The sequence below is a fragment of the Ovis aries genome, chromosome 26 (genome assembly GCF_016772045.2).
Source record: "Ovis aries strain OAR_USU_Benz2616 breed Rambouillet chromosome 26, ARS-UI_Ramb_v3.0, whole genome shotgun sequence".
NCBI lineage: Eukaryota > Metazoa > Chordata > Mammalia > Artiodactyla > Bovidae > Ovis > Ovis aries.
Genome location: NC_056079.1, coordinates 27,762,842 through 27,783,314, shown reverse-complemented (window position 1 = coordinate 27,783,314; position 20,473 = coordinate 27,762,842). Strand labels below are relative to the sequence as shown.

The following is a 20,473-nucleotide window of genomic DNA, read 5'->3' as shown; positions in this document are numbered from 1 at the left end:
GAATATAGATCTGGGGGACATTGTGAGTTTCGGGCCTGGCTTAGTCAAATGTTGCTTCTATAATAAACAAATTGAAAGAAGGAGACAGCCTGGCTTCAGTCAACATTTTCTCTCCCATATTAAACCCAGGAAAAAATCGGTTACTGTGAAGAGACATGATCTTCATTTGAAGAGGGTGATCCTCTTAAGTGGCTTTACAATATAAACCCTGTAAGGTATGCATCTCCAAAAGAGAAACAGAGGGAAGCGGTTAAGGGGAGGGGGGCTGACATCAAAAACATTTTTGGTTGATTTCCAGCTCCAATGTTTGCTGGCAGTACAAGGCAAGACTTTTCATATAGCTGAGACTCAGTTTTCTCATCTGCAGTCTGAGAATGGTAGTATCTGCTTCAGCGGATTGTTGGGAGGATTAATTGCAGATATCCCTGTAAATGCTGACACAGCACAATACTCATTGCCCATGGCTACAACCAGGATAGGACTGTGCTAATGAACAGGGTGTTGGACTGGTTTCAGCCCCTGTCCCGTGGACTCCTATAAACTCACGAAGGATGCTCCACTGAGTTTCATGGAGCAGATGTTGGCAGCCTTTCCACAGCCCAAGCTTGGTGACATCCTTGGATCGTCTCTCATCTCACATCCCATGTCTACTTGGTCATCAAGTCTATTTCTCTTCACGTCACAGATTCCCCTCCATTTCATTTCCCAGTCTCACCTTCCTTGGCTCTAGTCTAAATGAGGTGCTGATCATCACCATTAACCTACAACAAGACCTTCACCTCCTAATTCACCCTCTATCTTTACTTTACTGTCCTAGTGCCCTGCTCTCCAGAATTAATCCTATCAATTTGGAGCCAGTTAGCCTCCTTCTTAAGCACCCTCTATGATGACACGGTGCCCTCCTCCCAAAATTTAGTTCCAGCTAGCCACACCAGCCTTGCATCTGTACCTGCCTCCAGGGCCACCTACTCTTGGCACCCAACCTGAATGGACCCTGGTCTTTCACTTCTCAGGGTTCTTTTCTCATGAAAATCAATTGATAGTCATCTTTCCCTAATTTTTTGTTGGGTTAGCAACAACTCTTCTAAAACCTGGCCAAATGATAATTCTCAAAGTAGCTGTCTGCTCTCTACTCTCATCACATTTTGTGATGTCGTTGACACAGAACTTTCAAATTCCCAGTGAAACCATTACTGAGTAGCTACTCTGTGCCAGATGAAAATCTGGAGATATATGTATACATACATATGTGTATATACATATACATATGTGTATATATATACATATGTGTATGTATGTATATCCCTAATGGCATCGTTTTGAGACTACTCAACTGTTATAGGTAAATATACTTGGGTCCAAGAGGTTTAGTAACATGCCAAAATTCATTTGGCACTTATGTGGCAGGGGAGCAGTAAACTTGTGATGGAAGATCGAAGCCCCATCTTTTTTATCATTAAAGCACAGCTCCTCAATTCACCAGTCACATTGCATTTGTTCATGTATTAGTCCCCAGAACTAGATCTGCTCTCTCGGAAGGGTTAGATGTGCCCAAATGAGATGTATTTTATTCTTTGCATCACCAGCTCTTAGCCCAGCATTATCCATGCACTCGGTAAATGTAAACAGAGTGAAATAATGAGTTTTATGTCTGCAGATGAGGTTTGGACACATTTCCTTCGTGCATCTATTCTGGAAGGAGTGGCAGGACAGCTTTGGAGATTGATATTCAAACATCTAACGGACAGGCAGGGTGGCTGTGGCTGCGAGTGGGAACAGAAGGGGATGTGTCTATCCCAACTGGGCCCATCAGTGCGTCTTGTGTCCTAGGCCATATCTGGCACTGGGTCTGAAGTTACAACCCTGTTCTTAAGTGAGATGACTCGTTCCCTGTAGCCTCTTGGAAAGTCATTTGTCAGTAAAACCTTCCTCATTTCCATCTTAACAGAAAATCCTAATCGCTCATCTTCCACCCACTCGGTTATCTCTCCATCTTCTCTGTCTGAAGATAGCAAGTGAAATGGATCCAGGGAAAAGCTATGCTCCCACAAGGATGCCTTTATATCCAGCCTGAACACAGCTGCCAAAATATCCTGCAACTTTAGGGCCTCAGGTTTTTTTTTTTTTTCCACCCACTTTTGAAAAACAGTATCTGTGAAGTTTCATGTCCTCAGTAAGGGTAATCAATGTCAGAGTCTCCACACATCTGAAATCTTGCAAAGGCATGAGGTAACTCCGTGTCTGCCAGAATGAGAAAGAGCATCTCAGTCTCCTGACTTCTCCACTTGGGCCTTGTGCCCTCGAGAAGCTTCTAGCTAAGAGGTCCTGGCTGTTCCGCGGGGGGCAGACACAGTTGATCAAAGTCCCAGACGGCTGGATTTAACTGCCTCTGTCAGAGTCTTCAGGGTCCAGCGGCCGCAGAATAATTTCAAGGTTAGACAGTGGTTTTGCTGATTACTTCACTATAAGCTTGTCTTGAAATGATTTGGTAAATGTGGAGTTACCAGGTGTCTGCGCCCAGGGGAGCTTTCCCAGTCACCTTGCCTGATCCCGTTGAAACAGAAAAGGTTTCACTGTGTTTTTCATCAGCTGACGAGTCATCCAGCAGCTCTCATACATGCTCTGCTCTTAAGGTTGCCTGTGGGCACCTTGGAGCCCGTCCGGCAGAGTGACTCTGCCACTGAGTTATTACCGGAGGTCTAATTAAATGAAGCCATAAGGCAGGAGGAAAAAACTGCCCTCACCCTCATAATCTGTGAAACCTTGACTCGTTTGCCAGGCATTGATTTCCTGAAGGTGGGGACTGCCGCATATCACCAGGAGATGAAATCCTAAGGTGGAATCCGTAATTGTTTACAACTCGTGCAGGGATGCTGAGCCTCAAAACCAGCGAGGGAGGACGCCAAAGCACGAGACGTGGGAAGGAAGAGTACTCCGCCCAGAGTGACCTTGAAATCCAAGGGAGCTCCTGCTAATTGGCGGGAGAGAACCGCTGTATTCATTTCAGAATTTGTCAAATTGTTTTCTTCTCAGAGAAAAGGGAACATCTGTTCTACCCGGCTAATTCTGTTCTGAGTCACTTGGTCTCCCTGTGTTCTGGTGAGGCTGGGTGAGCCAAAGAAGGACTCCATCTGGGCAGCAGAGCCTGGGATCCAGTCTTCTGACAACATACCTCCTCAACTAGCTTCCCCCTGGGGAGCTCTCCCAGCCAGGAGGCTTGGCTGGGTCACTAAGCTTGGGAACACTCTCTGTCTTCTCACTGCCAGACAAGCTAGAATTCCTACCCAAGAAATTTGCCACCAAAAAAGATATAATATTTATTGAGCGTCTACTATGTGGCCAAGCCCCATACTACAGCTTACATGTATAATGATTATCGCATTTAATCCAAACAATGAATCTGAGACTCGGGGATGCTGACTTGCCTTAAATGCCCAAGTGAAAGACGAAGGACTTAAACCCAGATCTCACTGGTTTCAGAGCTCATCTTCTTTACACTGTATTATTCTTGTATCGTACTATAAGAAGATGTTAGGGGAAGCTAGGCAGTATTTCTCAGCTTCCAAAATGGAATGTGAGGGGGACTTCCTGGTGATCCAGTGGTTAAGACTCCATGCTTCCAATGCAGGTGTTTGATCCCTGGAAGGGGAACTAAGATCCTACAAGCTTCAGGGTATGGCCAAAAGAAGAAGAAGAAGAAGAAAGAGATATGGATAATGAGTGCAGATAAGAAGGAGCAGAAGGTTTCTACTCTTCAAACTTTCTTCAAAAGTTTTAAGGTCTGAGTAGCAGCATGGCCTGAGGACAGGTGAATTGGCCAGTTTCTCTTTCCAGTCTTCATCTTATGGGCTAGGTGTTAACAGGCAAACCCACTCATTTGATGGAAGCTGTGTATCCAAAGGGAAGAGGTGTAATCATCTACATGGTTCATTCTGAACCTCTTGGTTCTTGATTTTATAAGAAAAATAAACTTCTGACATTGCCCTGGAACAAAGATATTTTGACTTCAAAGATTTGACCATGTACAAGCTCCCCTGTTATTTGTATTTAAATATATGTTTGTAAACCTGGCGCATTTTAGGTGGGGAATTTAAGATGTCAGGAGCCATGTGCTTGCCAACCACGTGAATATCCGTGTCTCTGGTTGCCGATGATATATCTCTAGACAGCAATCAGCTACCATGTTGCAGGCACTGTGTTAGGCATACACATGTAAAACAGCCTCTCTGCTTTGAAAGAGGACATGGTCTACTGAGGGGGCAATTCGGTTCACTAGAAGTTGTGAGCTAGGTGAAAATTTTTGTACAGAGGAATGCACAGCTTGCAATGAGTCAGCAAAGGAGGAGCATTTATCTGGGAAAAGGGGAAACTTGTTATGGATGGATTCCAAGACAAGGACCCTCCATCTCCCCAGAGAAGGGGTAAGAAGCGTTTGTCAGCTTTCACTGTCATGGGCCTGAGTTTGATCTCTGGTTGGAGAACAAAGATCCCACAAGTCACGTGGTGCAGCCAAATAAAAATTTAAAAATATAATAATGCAAAATTGACTCAAACCTCAATAAATTTGCATAGGAAATAAAGTGCATCACACTAAAAATTTTATCAAAGGGTAGAAAAGAGAAGACGGGAGTTTCTATAAAACCACATGTGCACATGAAGGCAAGGATATATGAGAAACAACACTGAGTGATTGAACGCTGAATCCAAAGTGATTTTAGGATCTAGCATTAAATAATATGGAATAAAACAGTAGAAGTAACTCACTGTCAACTGCCTCTCAATTGTGGTTAATTCAGGGAATAAATCTTGTCGAGTTCCTGAATCTATTTCCCATTTATCTAACACCTGCCACTCTCCCCTGATGTCAGACAGAGAACAGTCTTTCAGCTCGCATACTTTAGCAGGCAACAGTGTCTTCTCAGAGCTTGATGACTTTGTTTCCTTTTTATTATATTTATTTTTACAGTCCTATTTTCATTATGGCAACTGATCGCAGTTTTCCATTCACAGCATTGATACAATGTTTCATTGGAAATGATTTTATTTTTGTTAAAAATGCAATCAATTGAAAGAAAAACAGTAAGCGAAAAATAATACAGGTGATCCGTGAACATGGTAATCGTCATGAAATCGGTATAGCAATGATCCGAGTTTGATAAACACTGATGGGGTGTATTTGGAAGACAAAAAAGCAGAAGATGGTGTGAGGGGTGAGAGGAGGGGGTGAGCTAGAAGAGTCTGACAGAAGCCAGTCTGGGAAGAGCCTCTCACGTCAGGCTGAGTCAAGCTGTGAGAGGAGCCGTGCAAGGAGAACGGCTCGACAGGGTTGGCAATCGGATCAGTTAAGAGGTGAACAGAGCCCTGTGATGAGTGTGACCCAGAAGAAGAGCAGTGGGGTTTGTGCAGAGAGGACGCGTGTGTGACGAATCGGTGGTATAGTCACTGTTGTCATCGATTAGATGAGGAGGGAGAACAAGGGAAGGTTGCTGAGGTCCTGGCTTGCTCCGTGGGGGACACGGGGCTCCCTCAACCAGGCTCAGGGATATGTTCCCTTAGCTGCTCCTTTGCTTGCTAATTGACATGATTTTAACCCTGAGTGGAGCCCTAAGTCTCATGCGTTAACAGCTTAATGGGAAGGACCCCAGATTCTTCCTCTCACAATCCTGGCTAGAGATCTAACTCCTCAGACAAATAGAGCCATCCATACTCCTAACGTGGAGGGGACTCAGCATTGCTTCAGGTCGTGAAAGAGTTTTCAGTCAAGCTGATGGATGTCCTCTGACTCGGTCTTAAAATTTTCTGCGGTGTCTACAACAAATCAAGAAAGGTTTCCTGGTTTGATAAAATGACTTTAAATCCTACATTCCATAATTTCTGACTAAATTTTTGATCAAAGTATGAAGGCACATGGCCCTGTGACTTCAGAGTTTGGAGTCAGAGAGATCAGAGGTGGTCTAGGAACTAAGCAGCTATTAAGTGAGGGCTTTATTTTGAAAACAACAAAAAATGGTTTTTCAGAAGGGAGGATGGGATCTTTGCAGGAAGCTTCTCATGTAAGAGCAGTTATCTTATAATCGGCAGGAACCTGGGTACTGGGAATTGGGGAGCTCAGAGCAAGTGGCTCTCACTCAGAGCATTTCCTCTCTTCCCGACTCATCATGGCAGAGAATCTAAGATCCAGGGGGAAAATTGCCTGTTTTGTTACCTTATTACCTGCGGAAGTCCACACCCATGAAGATTCATTCTCTGAAGAAGATGAAATTTCACTTTGGGTTCAACTGTGGGAACTGGAGGTGCTCTAGAAAATGACCCTGGCTTGAAGCCCCAAGCCCGGGGAAGCACTCTAAGCACCTCACTTCAAGAGAAGCGCTCAAGGTCAGGCAAGAAAGCATCACCTGAGGAAAATCATGCAATCGAAAACAAGTGTTTGCTTAATTCCTGATTATTGCTAATAACGAACAGGATACAAAGCTTACATCTAGATTATTTCCTTAAAATTATAAGAAAACTTCCTCATATGTTTTTTTTCATAGGGAGTCAGGATTATTTTCAATAGAATACATTTTAATTTAAATGAAGGATTATATATGGGCAATGATCTTAGACTTCCTTGCCTTTAACAGTAAAACTATATTAACTATACCACAGATCTGATCATGGGTGTAATGACACCAAGTCACCCACCATCCTTGATGTAGGATGCAAATTTGAAGGGTGAAATCCAAAAGCTTAAGTCTGTAAATTATTCATGGCTTCATACTTGAGATGAGAAAAAAAAAAAGTATCCTGTAGTATATGCATAAAGAGTGACTAGAGTGTAAAGAATTTTGGGCGAGATAATGGAAGTGAGTGAGAACCATCCATAAATAATGTGGCTTCTTATATGTACACGACTTCGTCTGGGAGCTGACTCCTCCAATTTTGTCACTGCAGATCTTTGCCTAGGTTATAGTTTTTTTAGGGAAATGGACATCCAGGATGCAGTTTAATGATTTCGTTTGAACATCCTGGGTGCAAACTAAGGCAAATGGGTATGTGTGGGTATTATATCAACTTAGGATCCTTTTGTGTTTATCAGCTGTTTGCAATGAAGTTTGAAGACAGTATTATGAAAACTCTACCAAGAGTTATGTTTCAGTAAATTTCCATGAAATTATGAGACATTAATGCAATGTCATTAAAAATTAGAGACTTTACGGGAAGCAGTGTGGCTACACCAGAGGCAATTAAATAAAAGAACTTATTGGAGCTACAACTTTATATTTTTTTAAGTAATAATTCTGCTCAACATACAGTTGTTATTAAAAACGGATTTGGCTATTGGTGCTAGATTGGAGAAATGATAAAATAAATTTGATCAGTTTGTGCCATATAGACTGTGTCATTTGGGACTGAAAAGTTTAGTTTCCAAAATAACCTGGAGGGGAAGGAGCAAATGGAAGGTAGCATTTGAGTACTCACCATGTGCTAGACGTTTTCTAGCTTCCTCCAAGTGTTCAAATGTAATTCTCACTACGCTACGGCTTTGTAAAGTCATTTGAATTCCCGTGTTAGAGATCAGGAAATAATCTTGGAGGAGGAAACTGTCCAGATTCGCAAAGTCACTAAGTGGTGGGGACAGAACTTTGACAGCAAAGGCCTTCCTCGTTGCACCGTAGGATGCTACCAACATATTGAAGTTATGAATTCATCTTCCTGGCTACACTTCATCTCCTTGGGAACTGACTTTTAGGGAAAGAAGCATAGAGTTACTCAGCCAAGCAAATTGGGCTCCAGAGTAACTTGTGCTGAGCCAGAGGGGCTCATATTCTTTCAAGTAGAGACTTGGTTTTACATGGAACTTGTACTGTCCACGTGATGAAGGGCTGAGAATGAAAGAGTTGTTTGTGCTCAGCTCAGGGGAAGGGGAGGAATACAATTTGAAAACCTGGGAAAACATATTACCTCTGCAACTCACTAGATGAGTAACCTGAGGACAGCTTTTTTTTTTTTTTTTTTAACATTTCTGAGCCTCAGTTTTCCTGATGATTTCACCTACCAACATCCCAGGGTATTAAGAGAATAATAAAGAAATAAAGGATGTTTTAAGTCATAAAATAGCATAAAATGTTATTCTATTTAATAGTTTCTCTGCATAAGAACAAACACATAAAGCTATTAAAGATGTTTATGCTGACAAAGGTAATAATCCTCTAGACTCTTTGACATGTTGAGGGGGTGGGAAGAAGTGTTGTTTTCTCCATCAAATTCTATCCCCAAAAGTTCAGTTTGAAGGAAGAATGTTAGGGAATGATCCTGGATGGAAATTTTACTCTATACTCTGACTCCTCCTTAGGATTCCTATAGTATTCCTCTTTAGGAATTGCTGGTCTCCCTTTCCTGATGTATTTTCAAAAGGATTAGGTAGATCATGATATTTTCCCTCCAGGTTAAAAAAAAAAAAAAAAGCCTTTTCCTGTCTCTTTTCCTGTCTTTCCTTTGTCTTTTCCTGGGTGATATTTGGGAGCTTGAAGTTCAAAACCAATAGCTCACTGGAGAGGTCCAACAACTGCTATGCCAGGAGGTTAATAGGAGCCACAGGTACACACAGAAGTGGGTCTGACTACTCTTTCCAACAACAGCCTTAAAGGTTAAGAATACGGCAGCTTCCTAGAGCAGCAGAAAGGTTCTCTTGTAAACAGAAAGCTTTTCTGTTTCTAAATTAATCTTTTGGAGCAAGAATTTCCATCAGTTTATTTTATTCCATCCATTACAGAAAGAGCAAGTCAGAGTGCAAAGTGACACTACATGAGATCATCAAAAATTTCCACTCCATCCAGCATCCCAAACCTCTAGATTTCAGAATTGCCTCACATCACCCCAAATCTCTGACATTAAGACCTTTGTCATTTATCCTAAGGACGGAGAGCCAAGAAATCTAATGATGGGGAGGATATTAGGTTGGAAAGACAGACTGTTTGCTAGTTTGCAAAGCTGGCCTGTGTGACATTCAGGTGCCTACATGGTTAAAATAAATGGAGGATTGTAATCATTATCCAGATATTGAATGTGGACGTGTGTGAATCTTTGCTGTCTCCACACCACCCTCCATCGCCCATGCTTTTGTCTCCAATATCAATGTATCTTAAGGAGGGCATGGCAACCCACTCCTGTATTCTTGCCTGAAGAATCCTTTGGACAGAGGAGCCTAGAAGGCTACAGGGCAAAGGGTCGCAAAGAGTCAGACATGACTGAAGTGACTGAGCACGCAAGGACTCAGTTGTAACCTAAATGACTAAGACAGCTGCCTGTGATTTTCAATTCCGGGGATGGACCAAGCCTTAGTTGTAAGCTGAATACAAAGGGAAGTGTCTTCACCTTTAGTTTTTAAGTATTCTGTGCACTCCTTGATTTGCTCAATGGCTGCATGGGTGGACTGGACACGTGAGTGAATGTCATGACTTTAGGAGGGTGTGTTAAGAATTTGCAAGTGCCTGTGTGTATATTTGTGTGCATATCAATGTTAACACGAATATGAGGATTCTGAATAGCTTTGAAAATTCAGTAATACCAATAGAAAAAAACTAGCACAAAGGCCCCTCCTTGAATCTCCTGGACATCCAGATGGCTTTGGAAATGATGCTAGTGGATCTTCCACTAGGTAATAGGAATTGCACACAGACACGGAGGTGAGAAGACTCAGGGTACCCTCAGACTCCAAAGGAGGCCGATGGTCACCCCAAAGGACTGCTGACCTCAACTGCATACACTGTGGAAGTCCCAATCCTATTTGGAACAATGAGTAAGATGCTTGAAATATACAAAAAGTATCACTCATGCAAATATCTATTTGCTAAAATATGGCTTTTGTTGAGGCTAATTTCAAGAAGAGAAGGAATATCCTCACTCCTATGACTGAGTCTTAGAATGCAGGACATTTCTCATGCCTAGGTCCTTCCCTGAGCAGTAAGATGGACACTGAGCTTGATTTACTGATAGAATGAAGAGGAAAGAACCCGATTTAGCCTTATTTTCTCTTAGAACGGTGAATCGCTCAATCATAGACCAGATGGAGAAAGCACATTTACTTAAGCTCTAGGAGAGCTTAGCAGGGCCCAGTTCTGACTGGCTGCCTTTGAGCCGTGGTCACCACCAGATCCTTTGGACCATGGTAACATGTTTCTGTCTCACGACTGAATGGGTTTCCATACTGACATTTTCATGAGTTGGAAGAAATTACATGCTGTCTCTACAGAATGTGGTAGCAACTGGGATCCAGGCAATCAGGCCCTATGATGTCCCGTCTATGCTCTTATGTAAAAAAGTCATATTGCTTGGTTGTGATTCCTTCAACAAGGAACACAGTGGTAAGCAGAACTGACAGGCAGGAGATGATTTGAGGACAGGCAGGGTGGCAAAAGCAACGGACAGACAAGGTGAACATGGGATCCATCAAACAGGGTCCTGAGTTAGCACAGCCATCACAGTAAAAGGCAAGGTGCTGGTCTAACAGACTGGACCCTTTGTCTGCTGACCCACACTCCCAGATCTCCGCAGAGTAGCATCTTTATTGCAGTATGTCTTTCATGGAAAATGGACAAAACTTTAAATAAATCACAATTACTTATTGCTTAGTATTTTGGATAATAAATTCTTTAGTTTATCAGTACCTCACGGCCTTCAAATGTGCATTCTTCAAATAGTTTCAGTTACATATACATTCTTTCTCCTGAACAATAAATTATTCTTAAAAAAAAAAAGCAAAAGGAAAAGATACATAACTTTAAAGCAAAGAAAAACCAAAAAACATATATTTTCGACATTTATCTTAAACTTATATGAAAACAACTCTATGTTAGATGTTTAAATATAAATAATAAAGGACATTATGTTATTTACAATGTTACACAGTAAGTTAAGAGAGTTTAAAAAAAAAGAAACTGACATGAACTCATAAAGACAGTAAATGATTTAGGAACACATCCAAGTAATGTACAATGTGTATTTACAAAAGAATATATAATAGAACTTGTGATATGTGGCCATTTCCTTTTGTCTGCATTTCTCTGCAATGTTTCATGGGCCTTTGTGGATAGACATCTTTGTGGCTGGTGGGATGCAGCCAGGACTAAAAAAACTAGGTATTTTATATTTTTACCAATGTGAGCCATATACCTTTCAACCCAGGCCAAAAAAAAAAAAAAAAAAAAGTTATAGAGCAAATGACCCTGGATAAACTCTATCATGACAGTCACACTTAAACAAGGAGGATATGGCATATTGGTCTTTGGGACACATTCACAAATTCCCAGGCAGACTGCCATTTTGTAGAAGGCAGGAGACTGTCCAGACACTCTCAGAAATAAAAGTCCTACCAGGCAAGGAGGGAGAGCAGGATGTAAAAGGAACCCAGAGTGAGAAAAAGGCATTTTTCATATTCTACGCTCCCCTGCATCTTCCTCAATGGGACATGATCTCAGACCCAGGAAACAAAGTCACTGTCAAACATCTCAGCAATTTCCACCACCCGAAGACTCAGAGAGGCTTCCCTTCTGCTGGGAATGTTGGTTCACATGCTTTCTTTGTATTGCCACTGCACTCCTGAGTTTATAAACAGGGATGGTGGCATTTGAACATCCCAGAGATGCCCCTGTGGACACAAATCTGGTGGCCACAGCAGGGAGCCCCGAGTAGTCTGCTGGCCTTTCCTATGAAGGAAATCTGTCATTCTGTGGACAGAAAGCCTATCCTAACTGATATATGTCACCTTGATGAGTGACCAGAACCAAGTTGGAAAGAAAACTTCCTCTTGTCCTCAAGCTGAAAATTGACAGAGATTTTTCATACTGAGGAACATGTTGTTTCTTGCTCTCAATCAAAGATTTTATGTATTCCAGAAATTCTCCAGAACAAGACTCCCATGCCTGAAGAATTTGAAACTGAAATTCTAGAGTTTTAATCATGGTAGGATTTTTTTTTTTTTTAATTGAAATAGTCTAAGAAGGAGGAGTCCAGGTCTTCAAAGGCAATTGAGAATAATTTGGAGAACTTCTCTGGGGTTGACTCTTTTCTTTCCCCTGCTGTGAGCTTACTGATTTTACCGAATTGGGAAATCAGTGCAACTTGGGGAGTTGTCACGGGCTCCTTAGGAAAGGTGAACAAGCACACGAGGACACTTCTGAGCACAGAGGAAGTGGCAAGGAAACATGAAGGACGCTTGGGATACCAAATGCCAAGGGCCCATAGACGATCTCTGTGAACTGTAGAAACACTTAGGAGCTTAATGACATGAGTCATGCTCAGCCTGCACTTTTCTTCTAAGATCTCTTTGCATGTCCCTTCTTCCTTTTGATTTTAACATAGAGATGTGGTGAAGAAATAGACTCCATTTACTTGCAATCAACAGAGTCACTCTCCTTAAATTCATGGCTGGTATTTTGAGCCCCCTGCTAACCTATTTCCCCATTTTGTCCCAGGGCTCCTAGGAGGCCACTTGGAACCTAAGTAAACCTCCAGCCCAACTTGACAGAGATGGGACTACAATATTTTATAAAGTTCTCTTCTTTTCCTGGATTAGCAGTTATTTCAAGTATTTCTACCTATAGACCTTCCTTGGATTGCTTACCACAAGAGAACGTGCAAAAGGTAAACCCATCTTAATCCTATTTTTGTTGACAGTAAAGCAAAAAGTAAGAAAGGGGGAAAATGGATGATACAGCTGCAGATGGAGAGGTTAGCACATGTGGGGGTCATTTCTGCAAGGAAAGGTGCAATCTTTCTGAGACTACTGCCGTTTCCTGATGCATCCTCGCTCGTGGGAGGTTCTTCCTAATCACAAATTACATGCACATGGGCCATTCCTGACAACAGTGTTCATGCATAGTACGATCTAATCAAGGTGAGACTGAAAAACAAGAAAGGCATAATGAGGACAAAGGAACGGGCAAAAAACCCTTAAAAAATTACACACAGGGTCACTCGGCCACTCTTCCCCTGTGTCTGCCACACGTTCACTCCTCTAGACAATCTACGGCGGAACCAGTTCTCTATAATGATGTCACCGCCATATACAACAGGCACACTGCATTCCAGAAGTATTCCAGACAAATTGCTGAGTGTGCTGTTGAAACTGGGGGTTTTTGTGCCATAACACATCTGTCCTTGAGCCGAGAAGACACGACCAATCACTAGCTCCCAAATCAGTGAAAAAACACAAGTCAAGAAGGATTGCACCTTTTTCAGCCATGGTTTGCTCTTCAATTAGATGAGCCGCTGTATCATTCCCCCAGAGAGAGAGACTGAAACCGAGTCCTCAGCTTAGGGTTGGACCTTACCCTGGTCGCTAGCCAGCATCCACTTTGCATGCTAGCCCCAACACTTGTTTTTTTCTTTTGTTGAGAAAAATCAATCCGCATAAAGTAAATGGTAGCTCCTTTTAAGTCAGAGCGAGCTGTCTTCTGATGAATAATATAGTTTTTGAAAAAAATCACAATATTACTTTCTTCCTAATATGTAACATGACTTAATGCAGTTTCCTGCTGTAATTAATAGTAGCATGCTGCTGGACCTACTATTATCTCAGAGCCCAGTGAAGCAACCTTTGGCTGGCAGAATAGACACAACTCATTTCACATACGGAAAGCAAAAGAAAAATCTCATACAGAGGGGGAGTATTGGATGGATGCGCCATTACAAGACATCCTGATTGAGTACTACTCGAAGCAAACAGAGCGACAGGTGCAAATCCTGTAAATCATACATCCGGCCAACATGATAACGCAGTACACGAGAAGCCAGCAAAAAACAGAATATATGGGGTGGAGGGTCGCTGAAATACTGTGAACAAGCAGTCACGGGATGGTACAAAACTTGCTCTGGACATAACATAACATAAAGGCACCATTGATATCTTTCTCGTTTGGAAATACTGTAAAAAAATTGCTACATATGGCACATAACACATTTGTACATACATATATTTAATTTATAAAAGTTTTTTTTTCCTGTTTTCTATTTGCAGAACTGCTAAAATAAAATAAATTGTTTAATTTAAGGTGGAATACTTTATTATATAAAATAAAGTTTTACAGGTGAATCTATGGGTGTATTTCGGTTTTAGACAGCGATAGGGTCTTGGTTAGCGATTACACCGGAGAGCCTGGCCTGCAATTCTTCCTGCGGAGAGAAGCGACCTGTTGGGTTAGTCCTGCTGTCGACCAGGCGGAAGGCAGGGGCCGCCTCGAGACTGGCCGCCAGGGGGTTCTGTATGGCCAGGAAAGGCGTATCTTCTCCTACTCTTTCATCCTCTGTTTCGCTCTCTGAGTTACTGCTGTCAGTGCCTGTGTTGTCCATTTCCAACCTGTGGGCAATGTGACCATTGGGCTTGGTTCTTTTGGCCCGCCGGCTGCTGTTGGTGAGTTTCTTAACCGGCTCCTGAGCTGGTTCGTACTCCTGGGTCGTTTCATACTCCTCATCCTCCACTATCCTCAAGGGGCTCGGGGGCAGGCTGTTGCTCTCATGCGCGGGGTTGCAGTGGAACGAGCTGAATTGCTGGGCCTGGTGGTCATACTTCTCCCGCAGCCGTGGTGGCGTCACAAGGAGCAGGGGTCTCTCCTCTTCCACGAAGGGACTGATCGCCATGGAGGGCATGGAGACCGTCGTGCTGGACACGGGCGGGGACATTTCCGAAGGGGGTGACTTGGGGGAGCTTGGCGTGTGGAAATCTACAGGTGACATACGAGCCGGGGTGGTCATTGCTGATACATACCTGTGTGAGCACAGAAGACCCCAGCGTAAGTGCGGTGCAGTGAGAGAGGCAGAGAGTGAGGGGTGGGGGGTGGGGGTCAGGGGGCAGAGGTCATTATCTTATCATCAGATATCATCATCAGACAACAGAGTAATTCTCTTCATTGTAGATGTCTCAGATTTTACACTAGGACATTTGGAATCTCCAATTAGGTGGTCAAGAGTCTCCTCACAGGAGTGCATGCAAAGATCAGCTAAATTGCCTGGCTTAGCAAAGTGTTTGAGATTTTTTTCCATCTCATCGTGATTTTCTTTTTTTTTTTAATCATGATTTTCAATAAAAGCATGTGAGTTAAGACAAGAGGGCACAGGGTCCTGGAAACCTCTCAGTTTGTAAGGACCAAGGCTCGGGGATTTGGAAGGGGAAGAAGTATTACTTAAATACTATACCTTCCTAAAGGCCAAGGGGTCTTAGAGAATGAAGCCCAAATGGGGAATGGAAGAAGCTCTAAGATGAGTTGCGGAAAGCTGGATCTGCATGCATTTGGATCTGTGGGCCTTGTTTCTCCTTAGCTCAGCTATAAGGTTATGTCTTATGAAAAAAAAAGAGCATAGTAACTTAGATTTATTCCTGAAAACAGCGTAACACATTTGTGCGCTTTTAACTTTTCCATGAAATGCGACTTCTTAACATTCCATTTGCAACTCTATATCCCACTGACCACGACATTCAAAGATAGCTGACGCTTGGCTTCATCGCCATGTCCGATCCCTGCTCTGGCTCTCTTCCAGAACCCACTGCTGTATCCAGCTCTGGCTTATCTTTTCTGACTGCTCAAAGGTGGCTGTACCGTGTCACCTTATGTCATGCTATGTTTGGTGACGCTCAGGAAATCTCGTTGTCAAGACATTGAGTGCACTGTTTTCATACCGTGCTTTCTTCCCCCCAAACAAGAAGACCTTATGTGGCATTGAGAAAGACGTGGCTTATTCAGAGTCACATTTCTCAGCTTAGATGAAAATGTCACCAATGCGTAGCACTAAAGGAGTCTTTCCTTCACGGTGGCATTTGCAGAGTCTAATTTGACATGACCTGTGATGACACAGGACACCGTCTTCTCATCTCCAGCTAACAGGAACAAGAAACCTATCAACCCTCCTGCTTGCCATCCATGATTCTGAGTCATACAGATGTGAGATCTGACTGTGTCTAAAACGGGAAAGTGTCTCCAGATGGAAATATCTGGGACTCAAGTCTCCAGACTTATTATTTTGGGGATACTTAAATTAAGCTCTCTGAGAAATGCTAATTCAGATTCAACCAACCCATAGCACGGCTTCATTGTTTTTCTCCAGGGTGCCAGGTACATTCTGATGGCCTAAATAATACCTGGGGTATGAAAGGAAGCCTATCCCAGCAGGAAAATGTCAACCTTTAAAGATAAACATCACCTGTAGTGGTGGAGAAAGAATTTATCCCTATCTTCTTTCTCAGGTTTCTAAAAGGATTGAATTGGAACAGGCTCAATACATAAAGATACACTTACATGAATTTAAGGCTGATGTTTTAAACCAGCTTTGGACCAAGCTTATTTTTATCATAGATGAGTTAGAGCAACCACTAATTCCATAAAATTCTGAAAAGCCATTTTGGGGTAAAGGCCCTTGAAAAAGTAATAAGCAGGCTCTAAATGACCTGCAGGCTCCAAACTGGTCATCCTTTGCTGTATGTACTTTCCAATGCATGAGTGAAGGAGTGTACCCAAATCATCTCCACCCATGAAAACCAACTAAGTATGACTTCGACATTATGTAAACCTTTTAGCAAGTGGTCAGAGATTGGACTGAGAAAGCAACACAGCAAACCAACAAACAGACAGAACTCTGCTGGATTTGAAAACAAACGAGTAATAGCTTCTTGATGGACTAGGAATGCTGGTTGGGTATAACTTTCTCCCCCAGTTTAGGTGAGAATGGATCAGGAGAATCTATGAATTCAGCAATGCGATTAAGCATCTCTTTCAGGTTACTTTCTTCTGATCTTTATTTTACATTTGTCTTGACTTCCCCCACCCAACCCAATAGCGCCAGAAGAAAGCCAACACATTCTGGAATAAAAGCCGTATCAAAGGCAGTATCTGCTTTGAAAACCTCCTGTGAAGACTGCGAGCCGCAGTGGACAGGAGATTGATGGACGCATTCCTTGCTGGAATTTCACAAAGGGATACTGTCTGGTGGAATGCAAGGCATCCCCATGACAGGTGGCAAGGACACAGCCCTTGATCTGATTTAACTGAGGCTGGAAGGTAAGAAAGCTCATGAGAACAGGAGGCCAGCTTGACCAGAGTTTGGATAACTGGCCACTTAGGATTCTAGAAGGGTCCTGATCAATCACTGAGGCCAGTGTTCTCAAGTTCCAGTTGAGGAAACTGAGACTCCCCCAGAGGGTCTGAGCCTAAGGTCAAAGCTGGGAACTCCAAGACTGCTGCACCTTCCACATCAAATCATTCCAGCTCTTTTAAGAGTCTGTTGCCTGTCAGCCACTGGGATGATGCGAGAAGCTCAGAAGAAATGAGTTCAGTCAAACCAAAAGACGCCTTCATCAACTAGGATCACTCCTAGACCAGGCACCTGGCGCCCCTTATTCTCATGAGAGCAGCTTCCTTAGGTGGGAGAGCAGATGCTCGCGGGGATTCTTACTGGGGTGCTTTCTTCTCTGCGGTAGCTTTGCCCTTCAGTTTTACCTTTCACTATGAGGAGAGTCTCGGTAGGAGTCAGGGGTTTCTCTGGCATGCCTGAGGAAGCTGTTACATTCACGAGGGCCTCCCAAGCCATTGAGACGTCCTCTCGGGCCCCCAGTGGGGCTGCTGTGCCTACTGTTTTCTACGGATGACATCACGATGACAGAGTGGCTTTCCGAAATGATGCTTTCCGTGTGTCCATTGCTCCAGCTACAGGGGAGTGTGAGAGGCAGAGAGAGGGAGAGTTTTAACTCTATGCACACACGGAAATGAAAGGAAGGGAAGTGACAAACCTTGTAAATGACTGATGTTTCACGCTGGGATTACTTGTCTCAGAATAGGACTGTCTATTAAGATGCTTGTGATGCATAGGATTGTGATTTAGGTTAGCTTTGCGAGGGTACACTTTATTTACATGTTCACCCATTCAACACACATTAAACAAATGCCATTTTGTACTAAATATTTTTAGAGTCTCTCTGTTCTTGAGCGTCTTAGATTAAGGATGCCCTGGTCTTATGTGCTCCATTTGGAAGTCCAGTGCTGCCCTTGGCAGAACCCACTCAGATATCACCAGAGCATTTGAGAGTTTGAGGTTCAGCTAGGTAACCAGTTCTCATGTGATATCCCAGGGCAATCCAATCACTGGAAGAAGTTAACTTCTAAGTATTATATAGTATCTTAGATAAACTCTTTCCAGTATAGCAATTCATTGGAAAAGACCCTGATGCTACGGAAGACTGAAGGCAAAAGGAGAAGGGGGCACCAGAGGATGAGATGGTAAGATAGCAGCACTGACTCCATAGACATGACTTTGAGCAAACTCTGGGAGACAGTGGAGGACAGAGGAGCCTGGTGGGCTATCGTCCATGGAGTCACAAAGGGTTGGACAGGACTTAGTGACTGAATAACAATAATAGCAATTCCGGAAATGGTCAGGCATGAAAAAAGACAACCTCTAAAATGGGGAATAACAACACTGTAAGGTGGGTATTATTTCCCCTTGTTTTGGTGACAGAAAAGTTGAGGGTCAAATTCAAATAGCAATTAGTGGCAGAGTCAATTGGATGTCCAAAGCCTGTTTTTGTTCCAAATCATACACACTACTGTACCGCACTGCCTTCCAGGTACCTCCTGCTCCTTTTGTAGGCAGTGAGAACAAAAGGGAACGTGTAAATATTCGTTCTTGGGGAAATGTCATGCAGCTTTTTATTCTCATACCTGTGACTGGGAGTCTGAGTGACAGTAGTGGAATGATGAGCTGTCGAAGTGTAGTGACTGGTGGAAAAAGACGTCTCCGCCTCTCTCTCAACAATATGCTCGCTAGAGATGACATTTTTAGATACGTATTGCTGGATAAACAAAGAGACACAACTTGAAGATTTAGGGAAGTCAAAATTCTAACAATGTCACATACACACACAAATCTAATACACATGCTTCGTAATAAGCTTTATTTCTCCAGTGGCCATATGGCAAAGCCTATCCTGGTTAGTATGATCTCTAAATTAGATAAACAGAATTCATGAAATTCTCTTTGGATATACACACACAATGTAGGTCCTACCATAACAACTACATTTTATCAGAGAAGACCTGTTTTTTCTCTTTCGTTTCCAACTGATAACGTGACTAGAATTCAATACAAACACCTTCACGGTACTTACTTTTGTAAGCTGTTGCAAGCACAGAAATGGTTTGTCTTATTTCAAATTTTAAGTCATTAGAAGAATTTTTAAAATAATCTCTATATTTTGAATCTACATTTCTCTTTCGATTTCCCAGCATCCATGTTGCTCTAATGATATCATTGAAATTTTTACCTCGTTGTCAATGGTAAGACTACCAAGGTTCCTGAGAGATTTGAAGAATTTATAACAGTGGTCAAGGTTATAAACCCTGACAAATCATACAATAGATAGAAGGTCTTATATTTGGTACATGCAGATTCTATTTTATTTTTCGCCACTAAATCACAGTAGTTATTATCACCTTTATTAGTAAGAGAGGGACATTTTAAAATTTTCTTTTAAACACTGGAAATGGCAACCCACTCCAGTGTTCTTGCCTGGAGAATCCCAGGGACGGGGGACCCTGATGGGCTGCCGTCTATGGGGTCGCCCAGAATCAGACACGACTGAAGTGACTTAGCAGTAGCAGGAGCAGTATTTATACCAAATTGAGTTAAGTAATGGGAAAAGACATGCATAGGAATAGTCTTAGATGAAATAGGACACTGATGATCTGATAAGTTATGGGCTCTAAAAGGAGAAGGTGAAGTCGCTCAGTCGTGTCCGACTCTTTGCGACGTCATGGACTGTAGCCTACCAGCCTTCTCCGTCCATGGGATTCTCCAGGCAAGAATACTGGAGTGGGTTACCATTTCCTTCTCCAGGGGAATCTTCCTGACCCAGGGATCGAACCCAGGTCTCCTGCATTGGAGGCAGACGCTTTAACCTCTGAGCCATCAGGGAAGCCCGGGGTCTAAAAGATGAATATATCAGTTTCATGAATATATTGGGATCTAAAAGAAACTGATATATTCATGGAAACAAACAAAAAAATACAATCTGAATTATACTTGAAACTCTAGCTGGTTATCTTAACCATAGAAAGGTTTATTCCATGTGGATCTTTGCTTTAAGGAAAAGATGGTGTTGTCGTATGTAATGAGCTATTTTTAGTCTGTATAACAAATGACTCTTGTTCCCTGGAAGGCAATGTAAGCTCAGTGAATCTAATGAAAATAATATTTAACAATTATACAACACTCACCAACTGCCACTGGGCTAATGGATTATGTGGATTATTTTTTTAATGCCCACTGGAACTTTCTGAAGTAGGTATTATTTTTATGATGAAGAAATGGGGGTTAGAAAAGTTAAAACTCACAATCACATAGCTTGAGCCATAACCAGGATTCAGGCAGTCATTCTGCTTCCTATATAACATACAACGTGACAGACTAAAGATATGTCTATAGAGAATGTACTTAGCAACTGTGTAGA

The 20,473-nt window shown here is 42.5% G+C and overlaps 1 protein-coding gene and 1 non-coding gene across 16 annotated transcripts in view; both read right to left on the bottom strand.

The window, feature by feature from the left end:
• Positions 1-5,023: 5,023 nt before the first annotated feature.
• Positions 5,024-20,473, bottom strand: part of NRG1 (neuregulin 1) — a 242,658-nt gene continuing 227,208 nt past the window's right edge. For 10 of the 15 annotated variants that reach the window (XM_027962709.3, XM_027962708.3, XM_027962710.3 and 7 more), the window contains 3 exons: positions 18,687-18,817; positions 17,469-17,675; positions 5,024-14,746 (listed from right to left, as the gene is read on the bottom strand). In XM_027962709.3, the coding sequence (XP_027818510.1) occupies positions 14,095-14,746; positions 17,469-17,675; positions 18,687-18,817 (990 nt within the window). In that variant the 3' untranslated portion in view covers positions 5,024-14,094. Of the gene's footprint in view, positions 14,747-15,174; positions 15,317-17,468; positions 17,676-18,686; positions 18,818-20,473 lie in introns of those variants that run through there. The other 5 variants (XM_027962711.3, XM_060407182.1, XM_027962712.3 and 2 more) reach the window with 1 other exon arrangement.
• On the bottom strand, positions 19,867-19,939 carry TRNAW-CCA (transfer RNA tryptophan (anticodon CCA)). Its single transcript has one exon. It is a non-coding gene; the product is annotated as a tRNA-Trp (tRNA).